Raw genomic sequence first — 27,417 nt, 5'->3', positions numbered from 1 at the left:
GGATTCTGCTTTTGCTTTAGGAAAATCACTTTGGCAGCCGTGTAGGGGATGGAGGAGTGTGGGGAGAGACTTGAGACAGAGACCAGTTAGAAAAGGCTATTGCCATAACCACCAGCTGATCTGGGGGCAGGAGGTAGGGAAGATCATTATGATGATTTTCCCAGTGGCATCTGTGTAGCTGTTACTGTGGACGACTGGTGGCATTTGCTTTATAACTACACTAAATAGCCAAAGCCTAGGACAGAAGGGGGAAGGTTAGGAGCCTTTACAGTTGAGGAGCCAAAGTTAGGGAAGTATTAAGAGAGAAGATATAAAGAGATGAGATATACTAGTTTTAGAGGTAGATCCCATCATTGGCTGTTGTGCACAGGGTGGGGTGGAATCCCTCTTCCCACTCTCCATTTGATCACACACCACTTGGCATCATATCAGATCCCCCCATCAAAGGTCTCTGGTATCGTCAATAGAGTGCAGGATGTGGAGTTGGGAAGAACCTGATTCAGATTCTGCTACTGACACTTCTGATCTGGGTGACTCTGGACAAATCACTTCACCTTTCTGAAGCCACAGTTTAATCTGCACTATAATACCTGTAGCACCCAGTGAGATAATATGTGTGAAATGCTTTGCAAACTTTAATGTGCTATATGAATGACACATTTATGCCATCATGCTTTCCTTATTATCGAAGCTGATGTGACAGAGGATTAAAAGGGACCCCAGAGGTCATCTAGTACAACTTCTGGGAAAATGCCCTCCCTAAAAGGCCTGACAAGGGACTGCCTTGTTTGAGTATTTCCAGGATCAGGAGCTCACGGACCCTCTTGGTTTGTAAAAAGCTTTGTCAGTAAGTTCTTCATTGTTTTGGGCTGAAATTTGTCTTCTCCTAATTTCCACCCATTGATTCTAGTTTTGTTCATTGGCGCTACACTGAGCATTATTCTTCTTTCATATGTATTGGAATACACTGTCTCATCTCTTCCAAATCGGTCCCTTCAGTCATTGCTCATATTTTCCAGATCCTTCACCATCCCCTCTTTAGACAAATTCTGCTTTCTCATCTGGAAAAGAACAGAATATTGTGGGAGGAGTATCACAAGGACATTAGCAAGAGGGATCTAGCAAGACTCTAGTGGATCCAGAGATCAGCCTGGTATTATATGCTCCAACCCCAAAGTGCAAAGACAAAAGTGGACAATGGGCATTAGTTCCTCAGGGATAAGATGGCATGGGATGAATGAACAATTCAGAATGAGGTGGGACTGTGGAATTCTAGTCTAACCCTCTCATTTTTTACAATCTCTGCTTTTTAAAGGGAGGTTTGAGAATTGAGGAATAAGAAAGAGGGATGTAGAACCCAGTTCTGGAATTACTGATTTTTAGAACTGAAAGAGACCTTAAGAGAACATACAGGATTTGGAGTCAGAGATCAAGGATTTGTATCCTGCTTCTGCAGATCTCAGATTAGTCACTTCACTTCCCGGGGCCTCAGTTTCCTCATCTGTAAAATGAGGGGCTTAGGCTAGATGGCCTCTAAAGTTCTTCTGACTCAGAATCATGTTGTACCTCATCTTGCAAGTCTGGCTTGCATGAGATTTTAGCAAAACATTTTTATCTAATTAGTTGGCACATCTGTACTAGTAGGCCAGTAGGGTCTAACCTCTACAAATCCTGACCATGTGGCCAAAAGTCTGGGTTCACTTGGCTCCTTAAAACTGAAATTGAAATTCATGTGATTTGAACATACCAGTGATTCACAGAGTAGAACCTTGACCAGGTAGGAGGGAAAACAGTAAGGAGCTGGGGAAGGACAGTGGGGGGAAATTGTGGGATAGTTGGGTTTTTGGCAGCTTTAAATCATGCTTTGTAGGTGGTTTCTACTCTTAGTGTTGTTGGTCCTGGAACCCAGCCTGAAATCTTTCTATCTGGCAGGACAGTGTTGTCTCAGTCAAACCGAGACAAAGGCCCTTTTGTCCCGTGTCTGTGTATTTCACCTACTAGTTTTAGAGCCTTCCTGTACATAACCAATGAGAGAGCGCTTAGAAACACACACATTTAAATCACTACTTGAATTAGCATCACTTTTTTCATAGTATGTCTCCTGTGGACCCTGAGAAAGAATAATTAGCTTTTTAAGTATCAACGTCAGTTGTTTTCCCTTTAAAAATCTCCTTAAGGAGTTCACATTCCCTTGGATATACAACACATAAAACAGATAAGATAGTTTTGATGATAATACTGAAACAGTAGTCACCGAAAAATTTGTAGATGTCTTTTTCATATGAAATTGTTTTTTCTGCTCATGAGATTTCTCTTATATTGAGAAGTGTTTATTTTTGCTTGATTTGCATGTCATCTGTTGAATAGTAATGGTAAATGTCTTAATATTTGCTTTTATTTTTCTTTTCTTCTTAGTTTTAAGTCTTCAGATCAGAAAATACTTCTTTCAATATGATTATAATCATTCCTCTGTTTTCTTTGTTTCATGTGGTTTAGCTCGTTATAAAACTTATTTAACATAAATAGGAGACACTCACAGGCCCCTTCCATATATAGTTAAACTGTATTAATGCTTTCTTGCCATAAATTAAACACACACACACACACACACACACACACACACACACACACAAATATACCCACAAAGCACACTTGTACTACATTTGTCTCTTTCAAAGGTATTCATCAATTTTGCTGTAATAGTTTATGAAACCTCTTTTTAGAACTATTAATATTTTACTTAGTTATTCCCCAATATTTAGGACTTAAGTAAAGCCATATTTAAACAATATGAAATGAAACTATTAAGAAAATGTTTTAATTGTCACCTTCAGTTATTACCATTTCTGGATATGGATTTGAGCTTTAGATAGTTATACTTTTTAAAACTTCTGTAATTTATCTAATTGCTTCTTTGTGGGTTTTGATTTTTATCTTCACTTTAAGAAAATATTTTTTTTCAAGCCAGCTTTCATACTTGCTCAACACATTGATTCAAATCAATTTTGCTTTTAGGCATTTCTGAAACTGTGCTGGATTTACTTGCATTTTGTTGGAGGATAGTCTTTAAAATGAAATACTCTTTTTCTGTAAAATCAGATTTTGCTTAAAGAAAAACATACTAACCCCATTAGATATTTGTTATGCAATAATCCTGATGTTATATAATAGCTAATTATTTTTAAGTATCTACATACAGTCAACTTTTTGGTACTATTGCCAACTCCGATAAAGCGAAACAATAAGTCAGAAAATAGTTGTTGAACTCTGCTTTATACTTAGTTCTACCCTTGGGTCCTGAGGATTAGCCACTATTCATTTAATTGTCAGGTAAGAGGGAAGTTGGCATTAGGTTGATGGGAACCAACAAATTAAATCAGAGGCTGGAGCCATTTTAAAAGGACAGTGGAAAACTGTGGCAGGACATGCTGCCCTTTTCTCTACAGTCCAGAAGGGTTTGGGGACTACTGGGGGAAACTGATTCTTCTCCTGTATGTGGCTTGTTGGCAGTACAGAGAGTCCAAGTGTCCCTATAATTATTTTTGAAAATGACCGTTCTTTTAAGCCTCTCCTCATTGATAATCTTTTTAGCTCTAAATAATTCAAAGTCAAGTTTTTTTTAATTCCCAAAGATAATATTGATATTGCTTAAGCTCTGGCAGCTTTTCTCAAGTTTGAAAGGCTTTGAGTACAGGCCTGGTGATGGATTGTCTGTCTGGCATCTGAGGATCAGCCAAGTTAAGTTTGGAAAAGCTCATCACCGGAAAGTTGGCTGTGAAAAGATTTTTGTTTTCAGCCACAGCAACTTAAGAAACTTGCTTCTAAGTGTTTAGGAGCTACCATCTGAAATGGTGGAAGGTTTCCTCTTAAAGATGAAACTGTGGATCGTTCAAGTAATAATAATGGTGACAATTAGGATAGATAGCATTTTTAATAGTGCAGAAGAGGTCAGCAAGCTATAGCCTGGGGGCCAAATTAATCCTCAACCTGTTTTTATATGGCCCACATACTATGAATGACTTTTACCATTTTAAAATATGATAAAACTTTATTTCAAAATGTAAAAAACTTTTTTTAGCTCATTAGCTATACAAAAACAGGCACCCATGAGAAGGAGGAGAGGGCACTGTCAATTTTCCAGTTCCTGATGTAGTAGTGCTTCAAGGTTTGTATAATACTTTATATGTATTATTTTATTTGATGCTTATAAAAATCCCATGAGAAGTATTTTATTTTAAGAAAGCTAGTACTTGTCTTCCTATTGTTCATTGTGGTGATTCTTACCAGAAACATTAATGGAACCCCTGCTTTCAAGGAGCTAACAGGGTACTTGGAGAGATAAAACATACACATGTGAATCTGAGGAGGATTCAAGTTGGTGTGCCCAAGTAATAAGTAAGCATTAAAAAGTGCAGCATGTGTGATATGTTTAGGAAGTAGGAGTAGGGAGAGATTAATGTAGACAGAAGTAGTTGAGGGAAGCATCACGGAGGAGGTGAGAAAAAATGGGCCTTGAAGGATTGTTAGTATTTAGATTAGCAGCCAGGTGGTACAGTGGATAGAGTTCTGGGGTTCAAATCTGACTGCAGACACTTATTAGCAGTGTGATTCTGGGTGAGTCACTTAACCCTGTTTGCCTCAGTTTCCTCATCTGTCAAATGAGCTGGAGAAGGAAATGGCAAACACTCCAGGACCTTTGCCAAGAAAATTGCAAAGGGGGTCATGAAGAGTTGGACATGTGACTGGACAACAACAAGAGAGCCTCGACTTAAATGAGAAGTTTGTAAGGTAGTGGGAGTTCAGATCTAATAGACAAGTTGTGGTCAAATTCTAGAGAGTCCTCAAAGGCAGGCAGATTTGATGTGCTAGGAATTACAGAGCAGCAACTAAGACTTTTGAGGAAAAAGACATGATGAGAGTAGTGATTAAATGAAGGCTGAATTAGAGAAAGGGTAGGCAGGAATCAGAGAAGTCAGTCAGCAGGCTATTGTAGTCATTCTTAGTGGAGATGAGGACTAGGAGAGTGACAAAAAGGGATAGAGATCCAGGCATGTGGAAGGAAGGAAATGCTAAGAATTAATAACTGAATATGAGAAGTAAAAGAGAAGAAAGAGTCAAAGATTATTCTAAGGTTTTAAGTCTTAGAAAGTAGGAATGAGATGGTGCCATTTATAGGAGAGAGGCATTTGGGAGTGGAATCCAATTAAGTGGAAGAAAATGAGTTTGAGGTCATGTAACATCTGAGAAGAAATGGACTTTGGGTGGTGGCAAGTAAACAGATTTAAAACAAATTACAGGAGTAAGTCTTAGAGGGAGAATATGTATCTCATATATATATATATATATATATATATATATATATATATATATATACACACACACACACACACACACACATACACACACACACATATATATGTAGAGATAAATAGAGAATGAGAAGGAGGGAGGAAAAAAAGAACATTTGATAAATATCATTGTATTTATTAGGGCATTTTTTATCTTATAAGTCCCCACTCAATATTTAGGGAAGAAATTATTTACAGAATAATTTTCACCCCTTTTCTCTCAAAAAAAGGGATGTTTTTGCAACTGCCACTGCAAAGACCTATTTGGTCTAGTGCTGCAGAGGATGAAATTAAGATCAGAGATTGTAAATGAGAGAAGCCCATTTCAGTTCTTTATAAGACAAAACTTTGAATTAGAGCAGGTCCTGATAAATATCATAGGATCAGAGAGTTGGTGATTTAGAGTTAGAAGGTATTTCAGAAATCACCTAGTGCAGGGATTCTTAATTTGATTCTGCTAACTTTTACATAATAGTCCCTTTTGATAACTGTATTTCAGTTTAATTGATTTTCCTTTGTAATCCTACATGTTATTTTACGCATTTAAAGCCATTATTCTGAGCATGAATCCATATGCTTTATTAGAGTGCCAGAAGATGTCTTTAGTAGAAAAAAAGGTTTTTTAGCTTTTTCATTTTCTAGATGAAGAAACCAAAACCAAGAGATTGAATGATCCTCCCATTGTCGTATAAAATTGTGAGTCTGCTTATTCATCAACTCAGTTAGATGACCTTCTAGCACTAAATCTTTACAACAACTCTGTGAGATGCAGATGAGGAGACTGAGGCAGGCAGAGGTGAAGTGGTTTGGCGGGGGTCACACAACTAGGAAGTGTCTGAGGTCCCATTTGAACTCAGGTCTTCCTCACTCCAGATTCAGTGCTGTGTGCACTGTGGAATCACTGCCTCACATGCATGCATAGTGAGAGAGAGGTTCAATTAATTACCTTCAAGGTCCCTTTTGATTGTGATTCCATATGTGAGTAACCAAGGAAAGTTAATGCTGAATTCATAATAAAAAATGAAAATTCAAAAATCTTTTAAAATAAGATATTGGTACATAAGTTAAAAATAGGCTATTATGTAGAACTTAGCCCTTTCCTTGTTACTACTGCTAACATGTTAACATTTTTAAAAATTTTGCTTCTATCTAAAGTTTTACATGTAAACATTAAACGTAATTTCCCTGGAATATACAAATTTAGGGGGAAATTCAACAAAAAGTGTTCTTATGATATAGAGTCAGTAGTTCAATTCAGCAAACATTTTTTTTAATGTGCTTGTTGGATGTAGTGGCTGTACGTGCCAAGTGATTGGCACAACTTGATCTCTTCTTGTTCTTATTTTAGACCTTTGTTCATGCTCCAATATTAAGTCCCATGGTGATGAGTTGACTGATTCCACTTAAGTCTGTGTGTGGGTGTATGATGGGGGTGTGAGGAGGTAATATCTTTGTAGGGTGGCTTTTGGATATTTAAAATTAGTTAATATAATAACTGATGTCTTAGTTATATAGAAAATTGCTAGTTCATGTAGAAAACTTCCTAATTTGTTTTTCTTGTGCCTTCCTACTTCCTTTTTGTGTAATGGTGCCACAGATAGGAAAAAAATGCTGTTCAGAATTCACACTAGTACTTTTACCTGAAAGCATGTAGGCTTGGGACTGATAGTCTTGAGGTTGGTAACCTGGATCTCAGGGGGTCATAAACCTTGGGTTTGAATCTCTTAGGCTCAGTAAGCAGGTTGACATTAGGGTGGCGCGTTCTGGTTCTGATCACAGTACACTTGGTAATCTTAGGAGTTATATATTTTTGTGGTGACTTTGAGCTCCATGCACTTATAGATTGTGGGTTTGAAATCCTCAACCTTGAAAATTGTGTTGTTAAAGGCTTTGTTCACCTCGTCTTGGCAGCAGGTTTTCATGTTAGGGGCTTTTTAGTTAGTTTTTGCTACTATGTGATATATGCCTTCTAGTGGTATCATTGGGTGAAAGGGTATGCACACTTTAATGACTTTTGGAGCATAGTTCCAAATTATTTTCTAGAGTGGCTAGACCAATTCACAGCTCTCCCAACCAGGAATATGTATGACTGTTTTCTCACAGCTCATCCAGCATTTGTCATTTTCACTAATCTGATGGGTCTGAGGTAGAGCCTAAGACTTTCTTTAATTTGCATTTCCATAATTACTATTGATCTGGAACATTTTTTCCCTATGTCTGTTGCTAGTTTGGATTTTTTCCTGTAAAAATTCCCTGATCATATCCTTTGACCTTTTATCTATCTAGTGGGGAATGATTTTTATTGTTACAAATTTGGATCAGTTGCTTATATGCTGAAATAATCAGGTTAATGCTGTGTCTTTTTTAATTGATCCAGTTTGTAGTTAATTAATTTTGTCTAAAATGTGGTTCTTTGTCTCTGAACTTTAAGATCAGAAATTTTGCTGGCTTGTAATGTATTAACTTTAGATGTCTAGTTCTGATGATCCCTTTTCTGTTCTTGTGTAAAAGAAATCTCTTACCCTAAAGAAGGCAGGTAGTCATCAGGGACCATTGTCTAGGATGTTTCTAACACCAAGCTATCCTTCAAGGATGTTGTTTTGTTATCCAAAGAAGTCTGATCCACTATCTCTAACCTTGCAGGTGGACTCAAACAATGAATACTTGTTAGTCAGAGAAGGGAAGGGAGTGGGGGTGGGAGTTGTTGGTAGCCCCTTATTCCCAATTCCCAACCAGTCATGTTGTCCCCCGGGCTCAGCTCTGTAACCAGTAATATTGGTTTTGCCATTCATGACGCTGAGCTCTTTAAACCAATTATAACTTGTTCCCTGCCTGTGAAGTCCTCTTCTTTGTTCTGTCCTCCCCAAACTATAAGAGAGCCAGCTTTCTCACAGGGGTCTTAGCTTTGCTAGGAAAGCCGAGATCTTATTTATTAGTAAATTCTCTCTTTACTAATAAATTGATCATGCTTAGAATTTTGTGCCTCAGTCTACCTTAATTTTAACTGATAAAATGCTGCAAAGATTTTCTTGCAGTTACCCATTTCCCTTCTAATTTTAACTACATTGGTTTTGTTTGTACAAGTTTTAAAAACATTTTTACATAATCCATCTGTCTGTTTTATCTTCTGTGATCCTCTCTGTCATAAATTTTTCCTCTATCTGTAGATCAGAAAGATGAATTCTTCCTTGCTCCTCTTATCTCCTTGTGACATCACCTGTTATAACTAAGTTGTGCTTATTTAGAAGTAATCTTGATAGAGGATGTGAGATATTTGACCTTGGCTTCTTGATAGCGTTTCATTCATTTATGAGTATAGTTCTTGAACACGATTATCTTTAACTTGCTCCTGGAGATACCAGAGATTGGAAGCAGATATTTTCCTAAAGCATTTACAGAGCACTTTTGCAAGTCCTTTGATAGAAATCAGTAGGTTTCCAGGCCACATTGCACATGTATAACCCAGTCAAATATCTTAAACATCTTTGTCATTGGTCACAAGCATTTCTGTGACTAAATTTGTTTAAGATCCTCACCAATATAGGAAAAGCCTTACTGCTTCAGAATCTTACTGCTTTTGGCCAAAGATTGTTATATGTCTTATAGAACTGGGATCTTTAAAATTAACTATAAAAATCAATAGGAAACAAAATTAGAGTGAATTTCTGAGTGTAAGAAAAGATGATGTGTTAGAGTTCATTACAGAGAATCTGATCCATGAGTCATGTGACCAATCTACTGGTAATGAGCTAAAAATCAAAGAATGTTAGAGCTGTGGTGGAACTCAGAAATCACTCAGTCCAACCCCTTAATTTTACAGATGAGGAAGCCGTGACCCAAAGAGTTAAATGCTTTGCCCAAGGTCGCACAGCTGAATAAATAGTACATCACTGTCTGTTTGTTTTTTCAACTTTTGTACATGGCACAGAAAAAAAGAGCTCTGGATTAAAAGTCAGAGGGTTCAAATTCTGGCAATATCATACTAGCTATGTGATATTGGATGAGTCACAACTTCTCTGGGCTTCACTTTCCTTTTTATAAAATGAGAGGGTTTGTTAGATGGGACCTCCATGGTCCCATTCAACTCTGAATATTTGATCTTGTGATATAGTTTGGCATAGCTTTGGGGTTTTATTTTATTTTATTTTTTAGGAAAGTAGTATGATTAGATCTAGTTTTTATGTACATATTTGTTATGGACAGTAAATACTTCATCTCTTCTCTTCCTGTTTTCAAGTAGACACTAGTTAAAATGACCCCCCCCGAAAACTTCTGACATAATTCTGGGTACTCGGGGCCAAATAAAAGGTAGTATACTAAGAAATTCTTTGTTAAGAATATTACAAGAACAGGTACACAGGACGAGTCTAATATTATCTGTGTTTGTCATGGTAATGGCACACTTCAGAGGAGATAAGTTGAAAGACCTGTTTCAGTGCTGGAAAAGGTGAGGTCGCCTGTGTCAGGATTACTTTTGCTTATTGTAATTGATAAAACTTTTTAAATAGCTGCGCTTAAAATCTGACTTGGGGATGCAGTGTGTTAACAGATGAAGCAGCCAGAGCTTATACAAGCAATGAGCTATTAGTTCTTGGGGAAAGACTAGACTAGCACTTGAAGCAGTCTCTGGTAGTTATAAACAATCCTTGTAGTTTTGCAGTTGGACAGACATCATTTTGACAGAACACAGCCTAATGAGATTGTCTGTAGGTTAGAAACATAATCTCATAATAAGAGAGATCATACACTATTCTTTTCCATAAGTGGAGAATGTTCTTTTTCATTTAGAAAAAAAATCTAGTGTGACAAGTCCGAGAAAAGTGTATAAGATGAAACAAATGAGTGGTCTTAGTTCTGATAGTTATTTTATTTTTTGAAAAAGCTAAAAGCCACAAAAAAGTAGATCTTAATGGTGCCACATCACAGAATGTTTTCAAAGCTAGTGGAAATATTAATACCTTTTCCCCACTTTTCCAATTTGCTTTTGTTAGAGAGAAAAAAAATTAAGGTTTATTTTTAAATTGCTTGCCATCTAAAGTGGCCTGATAATCTGAAAGCCTTTGTTTCACAAAGTAGTATGTAACCTAAGTACTGCAAATCAGCATAAGCTCATACAGTAAATTATGGGTTAACAGGCATTTAAATTATAAATGGAACTCTCATTTAATTGACATTTTTTTTTCAAGGATAGAAACCCCAAGCTCAGGAAAAGACAACCTCAGATGTGATCTGAAATTCTTTGATGCTCAATCTAAAAGTTAAGACAAAAGAAAAACCTTCAGAAATCACCTGGAAAGATTTAACTTTTTCAAATTTCATGCTATTCAGAGACTCTAGATATAATAATATTCTTGAATTTCACTTGAAATTCACTGGAAACATAAGAAAAACAAGGGGAAAAGTACCCTTATATTTGGCCACAAACAGTTCTCAAGGTAAAATAAAAACCTAGCGAATTAAAATTCAGTGCATGCGATTAAGAGAAATACAATCCCCCTTTGCCCATATAGGCATGCCTCTTAAACCGTTGTCCCAACCAACATCCTTTCACAATAACACTATTAATGCGTTACAATCAAGGGCTTCTCTTTAGTCCTCGAGCCAGCCCCAGGAGACCAGCCCAGCTCACCCCTGTTGATCAATTTGAGTCTTTGTTTTTCCTTTGTGTTATTAAATATTGCCAAGCAATGTTAGACACTTAGAAGAGCCAAGCCTTCTCTAGTAGTGGCCCTATTCACAATAAAGAGGCACCAAGTTGATTATTGATTGTTTCCCTTTCTGGAACACAAGAAAGAAGAGAAAAATAATGAAGTTTTAAAAAGCTCTTAGCCCAACTTGTGCAAGTTCAAAGCCACTTCCATTGGTTGTCCAACTCCTTTAGTCTCTTGAAGAAGAGAGGTCAGGAATTTGGCTACCAGAAACCTCCTCCCCCACACTCCTTTCCTTTTTTCCCATCCTCTAAGTCTGATCATTTACCTTTCCCTTTCTACATGTTATACTAGAGCTCAGTACTTTCCTGTTGACCTGTTTCTCTAGAGAGATGATTTTTACCTTCCTAAGCTGTGGATTAATTTTTTTATCGTTTTAGAGAAAAGAGGGACAGGAAAGAGAAGCTTTCATTTTCTCTCTCTCTTTCTTTTAGAGAAACAGAAGGGAGGAGGAGGGGGAATGAGAGGGGAAAGGAAGAGGAAAGGAAAGGGGGGAGAAGGGGAGGGAGAAACTGTTTTTCTCCAAAAACAAAGAAGGCAGAGCAAAAGAAAAAGCAAGAGAGTCTTTTAAAAAAAGAGTAAGTTGCTCTGTTTCTCTTAAAGAAATGGAAAGTAACATTATAGAGAGAAAGAATAGAAAACATTTCTGTGAGAAAAGCAGATAGGAAAACAAAGAGAAAAAAGAACATCTCTTCCTTTTTTCAGTCAGTGAGTGTGAAAGTTTAACTTTTCCTGCTTCTTATAGAGAAAGAAAAAGAATAGAGAAAAGAGAAAGAAAGAAGAATGGGGGGAAAGAACAGAGATAGAAACCCTTTTGTTTCTCTTTCTTTAAGAGAAAATGAGAAAAGAGGAAAAGAGAATGAAGGAAAGAAGAAAAGGAAGAGGAACCAGGAGGGGAGAGAATCAATTTCTCTTTATCTCCTTCCTCTTCTCATCCTAGTCTCCTAGTCTGATCATTTATCTTCTCTCTCCCACATGTTGTACTTGGGCCCAGTACTTTTCTGGCAGCTTGTTCCTCTTTCGAGATGGATTCCACCTTCCCTAGCTGTGGACAAATTTTGGTGGTTGAGAAACAATGCCCAGATTCATGAGACTTGTCACTTCCAGCCAGATCCTCAGCTAGAGGTTAGCAGATTCAAGAGAGAGTTCCTCTTCCCATGATGTCATGAGATTCTCTGCTGCTTGTCTTCTTGCCAGCCTTTAACCCTCTTGACTACCTCAGGGACCCCACTAATGACTTGGGTTGTCAGGTTTCCAAGCTGCAGGTCTGTTTGCTTAGCCAAGTAGCTTAGCCTCATTATACTGTACTTTTCAAGGCTTTGTAATGACCCATTTTAAGCTTTTATTTAGTCCAACTTTTGGCTGTCTAATTTATTTATTACATTTAAAAAAAATAATTCCTTGATCAGGTCTTAGTCAGATTTTCATATATTGTTTGTTCAATCAATAAATGTGAAAAGCTTTGTTTCTGGTCTTTTGCAGACAGCAAAAATAGCTGAGGTGTAAGCAGTCTTCATGCTCTCCTTGCATTTAAAAACATACAGTAGATGGAGCTGCTCCTCTCATGAAAACTAAACCAATACAATTGAAACTTGTTTTTTATTCTATAATGCAGACTTTATTTAGAGGTCACATTGATCTAAAAAAAAAAAAACTGACAAGGCACAGCTTTAAAATGCATACTGCATCTCTCCTAAAAATAAGTCCTCTGGCACCAACTTATGAGGAAAACACACACACACACACACACACACACACACACACAAAAGAAAATAGTTTTTCTGTGAAAGATTGATTAAATCATTTTCTTGACAAAATTAAACTGGATTAAATAAAACCTATTCTTTTTAAATGTTTGAACTTGAATAAATATATCATGTTAAACTCTGAAAATTTTCTTGATTTATTTTCTTTTTAATATCTCTGACATTTCCTGCTATATCTGTTCCCCACAGAGAGCCAATTTTTATAGTTTTTTAAAAATTTTGCCTAATACATACAAAGATAGTTTTCAACATTAACCTTTGCTAAAAGCTTGTATTACAAATTTTTCTCCCTCCCTCCTTCCCTCATTTCACCCCAATCCAAGACAGCAAACAATCTGATAGAAATTAAATATGTAAAATCCTTTTAAGCATATTTCCATATTTGTCATGTGGTACAAGAAAAATCAGAGCAAAAGGGGAAAAGCCACGAGAAAGAAAAAGTAAATAAAGGTGAAAACAGTATGCTTCAAGCCACGTTCATTCTCCATAGTTCTCTTTCTGGATGTGGATGGCACTTTCTGTTCCAAATCTATTGGAATAGTCTTGAATCACTGTATTGCTGAGAAGAGCTAAGTCTGTTTTAGTTGATTGTCACAGAATCTTGATGTTGCTATGTACAATGTCCTCTTGGTTCCACCCACTTCACTTATCAATTCATGTAAGTCTTTCCAGACTTTTCTGTAAAATATCCTGCTGATCATTTCTTATAGAACAAGAATATTCCAAAACATTCGTATATTATAACTTTATTCAGCTGTTCCCCAATTGATGGACATCCACTCAGTTTTCACTTCCTTGCCACTACAAAAAGGGCTGCTACAAACATTTTTGCACATGTGGGTCCCTTTGCCTCTTTTATGATCTCTTTGGGATACAAATCCAGTAGAGACACTGCTGGATCAAAGGGTATGTGCGGTTTGATAGCCCTTTGGGCATGGTTCCAAATTGGAGAGCCATTCTTTGTAACAGAAGAAAAGCAGTTCAGCAAAACTAACCAATACATTGAAAAAGTCAGTGGGATCTATGGCAAACGCTATGGTCATTTTAGTCACTTTCTTAGCATAATTTCAAGTTGCTTTCCAGAATTTTTGAACCAGTTCACAATGCAATGATGTGTTAGTGTGTCTGTTTTTCTATAATTATCCAACATCGATTCTTCTTTTCTTATCTGTGTTAATTTTCTGGATATGAGGTAAAACTTTAGAGTTTTTTTTATTAGTGATTTGGTGCAATATTTTTAATATTGCTATTGATTTGCAGTTCTTTTGGGATGCATGGTAAACTTTTGATTTTTCCTTCATGTCCTAGTTATTTCACTATTTTATTTGTCTCCAAAAAAATTAGGATATATGATTTTGAGACCTAATAAAATGTTTATCAAATACATGTGTTTCAGATAATACTTTGCAGTGATAGTCATTTAAATTTCATGTATGTAAATGTGAGTAAAACTTGGGGTTTTTTAAGGAACATGCTAGACAATATATACTGTTTCTTGGGAAAAGAACACTTAGGAAGAGGTCACTTTAACAAAGTGGGGAGAATTATTAGCTACAGGATTTAAATATACATAATCATGTAGTTATTTCTCTGGTTTTCAAAATTTTGGTCACTTTTTACTCTTTCCTCAACTTTCTACATCTTGTCCATACCTCTCTGATATGTCTAGCATCTGCCCTCCTCTTCTCTCCTATTGCTGCTTAATCAGGTGCTAGAGCCATAATTACCACCTGCTTGGACTCTTGAAATAGCTTCTTAATACATTTTCCTTCCATTTTCTCTTCTGATTCATTCTGTCTTTTCTGTTTGAGCTGCTATGTTGCTGTTCCATATGAAGAGATATTTTGCTCAAAGCCCTTCAATGAATCCCTGATATCTATTGAGTAAAATTCAGATTGTTTTTCCTGGAGTTCAAAAGACCTCCAAAATCTTTGACTTGTATTTTATCATACTGTTCCCTTCCACATGCTCAGTACTCAATCCAAACTGGACTGCTTGCCCTCCCTTACATTTTATGTCTTCTCACCTCCATGCCTTTGCTTACTTTGTTCCCTATGCCTGGAACTTCCTCCCACTCAGCTTGTTAAATTCTTGTCCATTCCTTAAGTCCAACTTAAGGCTAAGGTTTTGGGGAAGCCTCTTCTGATTCTTCTAGCCAGGGATGAGAGCTTACCATAAATAATACTTTGCTTATAATACACTCATCTAAGGATCATAGACTGAGAAGAAGAAAGAAAAGTCAAATCATATATGCTTCTATAAGCCTATATATAAGAAAACTCTGAACCGTAGTTTAAATAGCCTATCTATAATCACAGAATTTCAAACTGTAGAGCTGAGATTTGAACTGAGATTTTCTTGACTATGTGGTGAACTCATCTATTATTTGGGGCTGTATTTACTGATGTATGTGTCATTTTCTACTAGACTATAAGCTCCATGAGGGCAGGGACCTCATTTTAAAAAAACCATGATTTCTTTTTTCCTCTCCTCGACCTCCAACAGAGGTTTTAACAAGTCTTTGTTACATTGAATTAGAAAATATATAACATACTAATTCTGGTTATTATTTATACTTGGGTTTGATACACCAATTCACATGATTACTTAAATGTTATCTTTCTGCGAAATCTTCTAGGATGGCTTCAGCATCCACACCTAAATATAACTCCCGCTCCTTGGAGAATGATTCGATTAGGAGGGTAAGTATAGTGTTTTCATATTGTGTTCATTAGTTACTTTTATTTTTCTCCTGTTAATATTTTGAAATGAGACAAGCTGGTATGGTGGAGAGAATGGGATTGAAGTCTTAAAGACTTAGGTTTAAAACAGGTCTAACATATGTTAACTGTTTGATCCTGGACAAGTCTGTTAAACTTACTGTGCCTCAGGCAGTTCTCTACGATTTAATGACTAAGTCATAGATGACTATTGCTGGAGGGAGCTCCCTAAACTGGTGATTTTTTTTTTGCTTTTATACTGAAATGACATATTTTATATTTATGAAGCCCTTTATACTTTTCAAAGCACTTTTTCGTAACTGCTTAGATACTTACCAAAGCCCTGTGGGGTAAGTGAGATAGGTCCTTCAGCCCTTATTTTACAGATGAACATATTGAGACTCAGAAAAGATTAAGTGATTTGTCAAAGACAGGTAGAGGGCTGGACCTTGAGTCAGGAGAACCCGAGTTCAAATATGACCTCAGATACCTCCTAGATGGGGGACTAAGAGGCGCTGCAATGGATAGAACATTGAGCTTGGAATCAGAAAGCCTCATTTTCCTCAGTTCAAATCCAGCCTCAGACACTTCCTAGCTTTGGGACCCTGGCAGGTCATAACCTCTGCCTGCCTCTGTTTCCTCAACTGTAAATAGGGACAGTGGTAGTACTTTGCAAACCTCGAAGCTCTTTATTATGCTTGTTATAACAGAACAGGGCTAGAATTCATTGTCTTTAAACAACATGATATTGGATCAATGCTTAATTTACATAGTAACCCAGGGAAACAAACTAATTCTTAATATATTAAAAAGGAAGTGTCATGCACTCCTGAGTGCTGCCTGAACCAAATTAAGTTGCAGTTGCTAAATACTTAACAAAATCAACAAGAATGTAATCTAACATAGATAAAACAATGACATTTTCAAATTGAGTCATTCTGTGGCCATCAGAGATCCTTGGGATGTCCGGATTGAGAAACCTTGTTTCTATTTGAGTTTGACACTGGTATCCTAAAACAGAGGGTCCCAGAAGCCTTGGTGCACTTTAACTTTGTGATAGATTAAAACTGCACTCAGACTTTTGGGATGCTTTCTATATCCTAATTCATTCAGATCCTAGTTTCTGTTAGCCACATACTTTTTTGGATGATCATTAATGCTTTCTCCAAATGGCCCAGTAATTTGGTCCTCAAAAGGTCCACAGAACAGTTATGTTTCTCTATTTCTTCTTAGTGAAATAAAATAGTAACTGCCAATATCGGTTTCTCCTTGGTTTCATGATTCATGACTTAGTTTTCTGTGTGTGTGTGTGTGTGTGTGTGTGTGTGTGTGTGTGTGTGTGTATGTGGTGGGGGGGCATAGTAGTAAGACATTCCTGGCTTGAAGCTATGTGTAATATTCTCATTAAAATGTGCATTACAAACTTGCTGCAAACAAATGCAATTTAAAGTTTTCTATGGTTGGCCTGTAAACTTGCATCTAATCTGAAAGAAAACAGGTGGTTGGAGCAGCTTCTGGCATTCTCCCACTGAAGCCCCTCTCTGCAGGGGGTCACCTGAACACTTCTGAAATTCACAGTGAGGCATTTATGGCATTTGCACATGAATTAAAGAAATGCAAATTGGAAAATGACCAAAGGGAGGGAGAAGGAAGGGAGAGACTTACATGAAAAGCACCAAAGAGCCCCCCCTCACCAAAGTTTGATGGCTTATTAGGTGGGTTCTTGGACTTCACAAGTCACTGGAGAAACTAGGCGAGGATTATTGCTAAACTCCCAGGTCACCAGAGACCATTTTCCCCTCCTTGCATCCACATTATATGAGTGTGCCAGGTCTTGTGTATGAGCTAGAGCTTACTGGAGGAGCTAGCTTGACTTCTTACTCAATTACCTTTGGGAGAAATCATTTTAGCAAACTCTGAAACTTAATATTTATGATGAGCTGGACCTGAAAGAAGGCTGATGTGTCTTGCCGGTGAGTTGAGACCACACTGAAATGAAACTTTCCCTTGATCGTAAACTGTAAGATTACTCTGATGAATGTTACATATTGCACGTGGAAAATGTGCCAGAACAGACTTGCCTGTTACGCTTAGGCTAACATTTTTCTGGGAATAAGAGGAAATCTAGAAATTTGTTGAAGTATTTTTAACGATTGGCTTTTAATCTCTGTGTCAGAGTTGGAAATCAGGTTTTTACTGGCTGTGCAAAGCCACTGTCTTTAATTTGAATAATTTATACAAGAAAAGTGGAATCATTTGACTGGCAAGAGTACAATATTATTTTAAAAACAAACCAGTGATTGCATAGCAAGTGACTGTTGATACTAAATATTTCTTATGTTTTTATTTGAGTGTGATTCACTAATTTTACATTATTATTAATGTTCACTTTTCTTCCATTTTTTCTTTTTTCAAAAGGTGTATTTCTAGCTCAGTTTGTGTTTCTGAAATCTAAGGAAGCTGTATTAGGCATTATAGTTGTTTCTGATTTTCCTGTTTTATTTCAGAGCTCAAGGGATGGGTTCACTCGAGACCTCTGTGAAGAAATTCCTCGACTTCCAGGAGAAACTAGAATTACGGGTAAGGATTGTTAGAAATTGATGCGGTGTTGAGAAATATCAGATGACTCTGATCACCTACGTCTTATCTTCTAAAGACTAAATTTAGACAAATAGGGCACTTCTATTCAGGGCTGTTAAGAGAGAACTTAATTTTTTTCATTGGCTCTTTGATGTTATATCTATTTCAAGAGCTTTGTGTTAACTTGATTATAATTGCTATTTTTCTGTGCCAAATACAGGATTGTTTAAGAAATTTGGTATTTATGTCTAGAAAGTTCCTTCTCCAAGCTAAAAACTGACTATTTATATGGTAGGTCCAACATAATATTAAGTTATATAGCCTCCAGATTTTAAAATGTAAATATTTCTTTACTTGGCATAGTAAGTATACCTGCTGTAAATGCTGATCTCCAAATTATTAAACTAAAAATCTAATATACTTATCCATGATCTCTAACCCCCAAATTAGAAAGTCCAGGATCTAGAAGGTAGCATTCTAAAAACCTGGTAGGTTTATAGATTAACAAATTGTATTTTGAAACTATCCTGTTTGGAAGGGATTTTCCAGATAAGATGCTGCATATCATGTTTATTTTTTTCATGATAATTCAGGCTTAAAAGGATGCTACCTTCTTCATAATGGTCAGATCACTCAAATATGAGACTGCAGGAATATCCATGAGCTTTATCTGAGCCAAGTACTGATACCATAAGGTTTCAGTTTTTATAATATTCCTGTATCAGTTTCATATGCACTCCTATGACATCCTGTGTACTTACTAATTGTGGAAAGCTGTAGGAGGCATTTTTCCCTACTGGGAACTCTTTTGCTAGGGTACTTTTTCTTTATTTTTAAAAATAAATTCTGCTTTTGTTTTTTAATATAACTTACTGTCCACTAATGGCACCCCCACCCCCACCGTCCACCTGTCTGATCAGAGAAGTCTTATTCTACCCCAAAAGACGTTCTTACATCGCATGTGCTCGGCTATTCTGGTAACTTTTTCAACCTAGAAGTAGTAGTATGTTCCTAATTTTTGTCAAGACTTAAAAGTATTCTACAAGTAACCCACTTAAGAGAAGAGCCTTGTTGGAGGAGGACCAGGGATTCTGAAGCATAAATTCTAAATAATTTATCATGTCATATTGCAAAACATGTTAAGTCAGCAAGTCAAATAAATATGTATTGAGTCTAGGCAGTCTCAAGAAATAGTAATCATGGCATGTTAATGCTGAAAAACATTTCATAATTTGCAGGCATTGTAGGAATTGTGTACTTGCTCTTTAGGACACATTATTATTATCTTTTAACTCTAACCAGTACTATTCAATACTGAAAAACAAAGTCTGTTAGGTATTGTTTCAGAAGGAAAATTATGGAGATGAAGTCTGAATGGCTTATGCCATACAGGGGATTAATGAGGTCGTTACGGGAGTGGGTCCTTTATGGACCATTACTTTGGCCCAGTCTATGGCCATAATCCATACATACAGAATCTGATGTTTGCGAGGTTGTATTTTTAAAAGTGTGCAACTTGCCTACTGAGGGAAAAGCATCACAAAATCTATATTTGTCTTATTGTCATTGTCCCGAATGAAAGAATATATAATTGGCAATACCTTTTATAGGAGGTAGAACCCTAAACTTGATAACACTTTAAGGTTGTTATTTAAGTTACCGGGAAGTAATCTTACTAGCTATTAATGGTTTTTATGCTTGAGCAGAAAAGAGATAGCAATTGTAAAAAATGAAAAGCTGTTAAGTTATTCTATAGATACAGTCAGCCTTCTAATTTATTCTTTATCCTACCACAGACTCAGTCACTATCCTCTATTATGTCTTTTTAGTACTTAAATACTTAACTCACCATTGTAATATTTGTGTGTCTTAAACCGAAGCTCAGCAAGCCCAAATACTTAGATCCTTCCTTGCCTCAGGTGTCTTGATCTCTGTGGGAAAGTTCAGTGAGACATTCTTTCTACCCTGAATGTGTCACATACTGATTTACTCTAATGCTTTATACTTCCTTGGCATGATAATGTAAAAAACATTGCCAGTGCTTACTTTAAACCTCTCTAGTTCTCACTTGGATACTTTTTTTAAATTTCAATAGACAAAGAAGTAATTTATATATGTCCATTCAATGGCCCCATCAAAGGACGAGTTTATATCACCAATTACCGCTTGTATTTAAGAAGCTTGGAAACGGTAAGTAGAACATAAGAACTTAAAGATGATTGTGAATAATTAGAAATTAGACATTTTAATTTTCTTTTGTCATTAGGCTTACTGTGGTTCAAAAATGCATGCTACCCAGTATACTTGCTACTCAAGTATCAATGACTGGATTTATATAAAACAATATGGAACCTGAACCTTTACATGGAGGGAATATAGAAATATAGTTTGATGTTTGTAGGGAACAGGGAGCAAATGGTTTAAGAAGATCTAGAATAGGAGTTCTTAACCTTGAGTCCATGAACTTGGTTTTAAATATTTTAATATCTGCATTTTTATATAATGTTTCCTTTGTAATCCTCATTGTTTTAAGCATCCATAGGTTTTACTATATTCCTAAAAGACTCCATGACATAAAAAAGCTTAAAAGCCCTTGATCTACAGCCTCTTAACCCTACAAAACAAGACTTATTAATTGGCTCTTCACCTTGTAATTTGTATTCTTAAAAAAGGCACTATTTTGGTTTTGAAACCAGGGTAGCTGTGGTTCTAGCTTAGTGTTTGTCATCGTTTTCATGCATTACAAATTTATAAATTTCCAAATTTACCATTGCATACCAGAGAAACTCTTAATAGTCATTGTTGAAAATTGGTATGGTAGAAGGGGGTAAAGAATGTAAGGAAAAATATATTTGACTAATGATGGTGAAGGAGAAAGAGAGCAGGGTGGTTGTCACTTGGACTTCATCTGCAGGGCTTTCAGGTATTATAGCTTGCCAGTGCCCAAAGCAAATGGATGGCAGTAAGGACTCAGTGACGGGAAATTCCAGGGCAAAGCAGGGATGGATGTGTAACATCTTTCAGGAGTGGTCTTAGCGGCAAGTTGTGAATGAGAGAGGAGCAGCCAGAGCAGTGGGGAAATTCTGATTTGCTACTTTCCACATGCTAGTTCTTTAGGACAACATTTGCCTCTTTTTAAAGAATTTTTTTTAAGTTTTCATTGATTTTTTTGGTATATCATCACATTTCTGAATCTATCTCCATTTTCCCATCAAGTGAAATATCCTTTGTAACAAGAATAAAAAGAGGGGCCGGAAAGCAGGTCAGCAAAACCAATCCATTTATCAACTGAATCTGACTATATATGTAATATTCCATATCCAAAGTCTCTTACCTCTGGAAAGAATGGAGGGAGATATGCTTTTATTTTTTCTTTGGAGACACTTTTGGTCATTATTTCATAGCATTTGGTTTGTAGATCTTCTTTTTATGTACATTTGTGTAGCTATTGTGTATGTTGTATTCTTGGATCTGCTTCTTTCACTTTAGTTTGTGTAAATCATCCCGTGCTTCTCTGAATTCTATCACAATCATTTCTTAAATCACAATGATAATTCTATTAGATTCATTTACTACATTTTGTCAGCCATTCCCCAGTGAATGGGCATCTCCTTTGTTTCTAATATCTTGCTACCACAAAAAGTGCTGTTATAAATGTTTTGAAATGTATTGGGCCTTTCCTTTACCTTCTTGGGGCATGTACCTGGTTAAGTGATCTGTAGGTTCAATATTATGGCATGTCTCCTTTTTTCCTTTATGTAAAGTTCATTATTAGACTTTGGGCCTGTATGGCTACCCAAATGGAGACAAACTGCCCAACTCTGCACCTTCTCCAGCAAAAACCTGAAATTTGCTGAATAATGTCAAAAAATTAAATGGAAAACTATAGTAAAATAATTTTTCACTCAGAACTGCAGAGAAAGTCAGCCAAAACCCCAGTAAACTCAGTGCTACCACATGCAACTTCCCAACTGCTACTACACCAAATACAAGTATAGCTTGCAGGGTTCTGCATCTGGAAGCAGCAAGAGTGGAAGACTCCCCCAAGAAAATTCTAGAATGGGGATTTTGCTAGCCCTGGGGAATGACAGAGATTATCATGAGATAGCAATACTCTGGACAGTCCATGTGCCTCCCAGGCTCTAATGATCCCTCGTACTCCATCCTAAGGCCAATAGAGGACCCTTAAGGTGTAGTACTCTAAACTTCAAAGATCTATGATGCATGACCTCAGGAATTAAAAATCATTGTAGGACATCTTGCAGATTGGCTAAGATGACAGATTAAAAGATAATGACGAATATTGGAGGGGTTGTGGGAAAACTAGGATACTAATGCATTGTTGGTGGAATTGTGAATGGATCCAGCCATTCTAAAGAGCAATCTGGAACTATGCCCAAAGGACTATAAAACTGTGCATACCCTTTGCTCCAGCAGTGTTACTACTGGGCTTATATCCCAAAGAGATCTTAAAGAAGGGAAAGGGGCCTGTATGTACAAGAATGCTTGTGGCAGCCCTCTTTGTAGTAGCGAGAAACTGGAAACTGAGTGTATGCCCATCAATTGGAGAATGGCTGAACAAGTTATAATATGTGAAGGTTATGGAATATTATTGTTCTGTAATAAATGACCAGCAGGAAGATTTCAGAGAAGCCTGGAGAGACTTACAGAAACTGATGCTGAGTGAAATGAGCAGAACCTGGAGATCATTGTACACCACTACCACAAGATTATACGATGATCAATTCTGATGGAAGTGGCTCTCTTCAACGAGATGATTCAGACCAATTCCAATGGTCTTGTGAAGAGAGCCATCTACATCCAGAGAGAGGACTGTGGGGACTGAATGTGGATCACAGCATAACATTCTCACTCTTTTTGTTGTTCTTCGCTTGCATTTTGTTTTCTTATTCATTTTTTCCACTTTGATTTGATTTTTCTTGTGCAGCAAGATAATTATATAAATATGTATGCATATATTGGATTTAACATATATTTCTACCATGTTTAACAAATATTGGACTACTTGCCATCTAGAGGAGGGGGTTAGGGAAAGGGGGGCAAATTGGAACACAAGATTTTGCAAAGATTAATGTTGAAGAATTACCCATGCATATGTTTTGAAAAATAAAAAGCTTTAATACAAATAAATAAATAAATGAATTCTGCTCCTGCCCTTAAAAAAAAATTTAAAGTCATTGTAGGAACACAGGTGACTTAGAGTAAGTCCAAGGAGAACATACCATTTTACCCAAAAGCACAACAGAAGGCTGAGCCTGTCCCTGGTATAAAGCCTCAGTTTAAGAACCAAAATTAGAAAGATGAGTAAACCAAAGAAGATACTAATAGGTATAAAAAAATTATTGCAGGTTTCAGTATTTCTCAGATATTCTCTCTGTACCTGAAAGCAGAAACTCAAAGAAAAAATGAATTTTCCAAAAGCACCACAGAGGAAATGAAGCAAAAGATAAAAAAATGAAAAAAAAAAGAAAAGAAATTGATGAACCTTCCCCAAGTAATGAACTCCCAAAAAACTAGAATAGACCAAATAGAAATCAGTTTCCATGAGACAGCTAAGAATATTAGAAAAATGTCAAAATATTGCAAAAAAATGACTAAATAGGAAAACAAATCAAGAAGGTATAATGTAAGAATTATTAGACTCCTTGAAAAGTGTGATTTAAAAAAAAAAGCCTAGCAATTAGCCAAGATGGCAAAACAGGAAGAAGAAATATAACCCAGCTTCTCTACTTTCTTCCCCTCACCCTGCCCCCATCCCATTTTGACAAAGACCCAGAACTAATGAGGAAATATTTGGAAAAGTAAAAATAATTAATTTTTTGACTTAAACATAGGGAGACAAATAGAAGTCTATGAAGATTAGAGAATGAGTTTCTAGGCATGTAGTTCTGTCTCTATACTGCAAGACTCCATGTTCAGCAATAGAACTGGGGCCTGCAGATGTGCATTAAGGTAAGAAAAGGTATTGGATCTATCATGGATGGGCCTGAAGCTGAGCAGGAAATTGGAACAACTATGAATGGCCACACTTTCATTTATATCCTAGAGGTAGGTCACAGATGTCTTATTATTGAGGCAGTGACTTTCATTTAAGAATGGTGACCAGGGCAAACAGCTATCATGGTCCTGAGACTGTGTACTAGGTAAGGAATACGAACAGTAGTGAGCAGCAGCTGTCGTGTGGCTCTGATCCAGTCTCAGCTGTATCTGAAGTCCACAACTGAAAAACCAGTTTGGGGAGCTCAGACCAAAGGGAAATCTGCAGTTCTTTTACGCTTGCTCTGCTCTATAGAGACTTTCAATTAACTGACAGAGGCTAGGATCAGAAAGTGTAGCTTGTTGGTGCTCCAACCAGGGACAAGACCACAGATGTGTTGCCTAGACTCAAACTGAGATCAGGACCTTGCAAAGCTCAGCTCTGGGGAGCAGTGTTCAGATTTTGTGTTAGACTGTTTTGGGTGCATTGAAAGCTTGCAGGCCTCCAATCTGAACTCATCCTGATATCCTGATAGTCATGAAGAATATAACATTCCATACCCAGAGAATACAGCAATAGAACACAAGAGAATGGACCAAGTAAGGCCCAGATATTTCTCCCAGAAGCATTCAGAGTCCAAATTTGAGAAATAAGGCTAGGGGAAAAAAAGTGAAAAAACTGCTTCCCACCATAAAGAGCTGTAATGGTAACAATTACTCCTAAAGCGTAACCCCAAAGAAGGGAATAACTGCAAAATATCTGTAACAAAAATTCAAAAACACAGCTTGGCAACAAATTTGACTAGACTTCCTAGGAGAAATGAAACAAGGGGTGTTTTTTAAGAGTTAAAAATGGTTTTATAAATGAAATCAGAATATTAGAAGAAAGAACTAGAAAAGAAATGGGGACTGCAGAGGAAAGACTTGGAAGGAGAATTAGCAGCCTTGCACAAGAGGTACAAAACCTTATTTAAGCAACAGATTCCTTGAAGATAGAATAATAAAATAAAATTGAAACGTGAATAAAAATTGAAGAAATTTTAAGGTATTACATGAAAAATAACTGAACTATAGTTCAAGAAGAGAGAATTTCTAATCATTGAACTGCCTAAAAACTACAACCAAAAAAAGTGCCTGGACATTGAATTTCAAGAAATCATGAAAGAAAATTGCCTAGATCTATTCAAGGAAGAGGACAAAGTAAAAATAGAATCTACTTGTCACTAAGAAATCCAAAAAGGAAAACTTAGCACAGTGCCTGGCACATTGTAGATGCTTGATAAATGCTTATTGACTTGAAAATAGAGGACTACCAAGAATTTCAGATGAAAAGATTGGAGATAAATAGAAAACTTGAAATACATAGGAATCAAGAGAAACATAACAAAAAAGTCCTGTATTTCAAGGAATCATGAATGAAAGCTGTACAGATCTATTAGAACCAGGGTACAAAGTAAAGGTAGAAAAAATTCACCAATCATCTCCTGGGAAAAAAAACCAGCCCAAAAGGAACAGTCAGGATTAACTAAGAACCAGAGCTCTTATATCAATACCAATATCTATATATTGCTATATAGATAGATAGATAGATAGATAGATGGATGGATAGATATAGATATAGAAGACCTCCAGAAAGAAGCAGTTCAGGGGCCAAAGAACGAATAAGGACCTTGCAGCTTCTTTTATAAACCAGAGATAAAGCAGTATGATATTCTAAAAAGCAAAAGAGATAGGCTTATAACCAAAAACAACTTTCCTTGCAAGGCTGAGTATACTTTTACAGGGGAAAAAACAGTTCTTTAATGGAATAAACAACTTTCTTGCATTCCTAATGAAAAGACCAGAGTTGAGTGGGAACTTTGAAATGCAAACACAAGACTCAAGAGAAACCTAGAATGATAATTGAAAAGGACTGTATGATGATCTAGTACTAACATTCTAATAGGGGGAAAAGAAACAAGTGACCCTTAAGAACTTAAATGTATCTAAAAAGGAAAGATAGTAACAAGAAAGGAAAAGCTACAAAATAAAACAAACTTCCTGTTCTTGAATGGGAGATTCACAGGAGGAAGGGGGAAGAACTAGAATCTAGGAGTTTCATAATTGTTTAAACAGTTTGAAAATGGCTGAACGAATTGTGCTATAGAAATATAATGGAACATTATGATGTCATAAGAAATTTTGAAAGAAACAATTTCAGAAAAACAGAGTATGGAGTGATGCAGAGTAAACAAAAACAGGAGAATGTTACATACAAAGACAAAAACATTGTAAAGAAAAATTACTGCAAAAGATGTGACCTCTGAAATGACCAACCATGTGTGCAATGAAGCATGTTACCCATCCCCTGACAGAGAGGTGATGGAATGAAGGTATAGAAAGACATACCTTTTTGGCCATTGCCACTGTGGAGATTCAATTTACTCTTACTATGTTTGTTAGCAGGGTAACAATCCTAGGGGGAGGTTTGGGAGAAAGGTCAATAGCAACAGTGAGGCAGTTTTCAGAGTGATCAGAAAGGACTGAGACAGCTAGGTGGGCCACTGGATAGAGTGTTGGGCCTGGAGGCAGGAACACCTGAGTTCAAATCTGGCCTCAGATCCTTACTTGCTATGTGACCCTGGGCAAATTATTTAATATCTGCTTGCCTTAGAGATAGAAATGGCAAATCACTTCAGTATTCTCACCAAGAGAATCCCTTGGAGAGTATGGTCTGTGAAGTCACAAAAAGTCCAACACAGCTGAAGGACTGAACAACAGGGTTCCAACTGCACTTTGCCTTATTTATCAGTTCCACTGAAAGAGAAGGCAGGGTAGAAAATAGAGTGAGTAAGGGGATCTATTATTCATGACCCTAAGTTTTCTTCTGCAAGTATAAAAGTAAACTAAACAGTTATTTGTAGCAAAAGGTAATATAAAGAGAGCCACCTAAATTGTCATAGGGAACAGGAAAACACAGTCACAGTGGTGTTTTTTGCACTTATGTAGTAATAAAGAGAACGAGTTGTTGATTTGCTGCCAGATTTGGAAATAGTAAGAATGTGTTACAGGGATGTCAATCTAATGTCATTTTTCTGTAGTGTACCCTGACATATTTCAGATTTCATTTGTGAAATTGCAGCAAGGGAGCTCTAACTCTGCTGTTGTGTCTGGTGAGGGCTAAGTTAACCCAAAGATCCATGTCATGAGATCTGGAATCAAGACCTCCATTTCTTCTCCTGAATGGACTTTGCTGGTAATCCCACACAACTGTCTGCTTTGTGATGGACAGGAAAGTAAGGCTTTGGTGGATATCCAC

The 27,417-nt window shown here is 36.7% G+C and overlaps 1 protein-coding gene across 3 annotated transcripts in view; it reads left to right on the top strand.

Annotated features, from left to right (window-relative positions):
- The window catches only part of MTM1 (myotubularin 1), a 97,898-nt gene that overhangs the window by 15,390 nt on the left and 55,091 nt on the right, over positions 1-27,417 (top strand). For all 3 annotated transcript variants that reach the window (XM_051969317.1, XM_051969315.1, XM_051969316.1), the window contains exons 2-4: positions 15,461-15,524; positions 18,050-18,122; positions 20,218-20,312. In XM_051969317.1, coding sequence (XP_051825277.1) covers positions 15,462-15,524; positions 18,050-18,122; positions 20,218-20,312 — 231 coding nt within the window. In that variant the 5' untranslated portion in view covers position 15,461. The remainder of the gene's footprint in view (positions 1-15,460; positions 15,525-18,049; positions 18,123-20,217; positions 20,313-27,417) is intronic.

Source organism: Antechinus flavipes, chromosome X, assembly GCF_016432865.1.
Source record: "Antechinus flavipes isolate AdamAnt ecotype Samford, QLD, Australia chromosome X, AdamAnt_v2, whole genome shotgun sequence".
In the NCBI taxonomy this organism is placed as follows: domain Eukaryota; kingdom Metazoa; phylum Chordata; class Mammalia; order Dasyuromorphia; family Dasyuridae; genus Antechinus; species Antechinus flavipes.
Note: the sequence above shows the minus strand (reverse complement) of the source record. Positions and strands in the feature narration are given on the sequence as shown.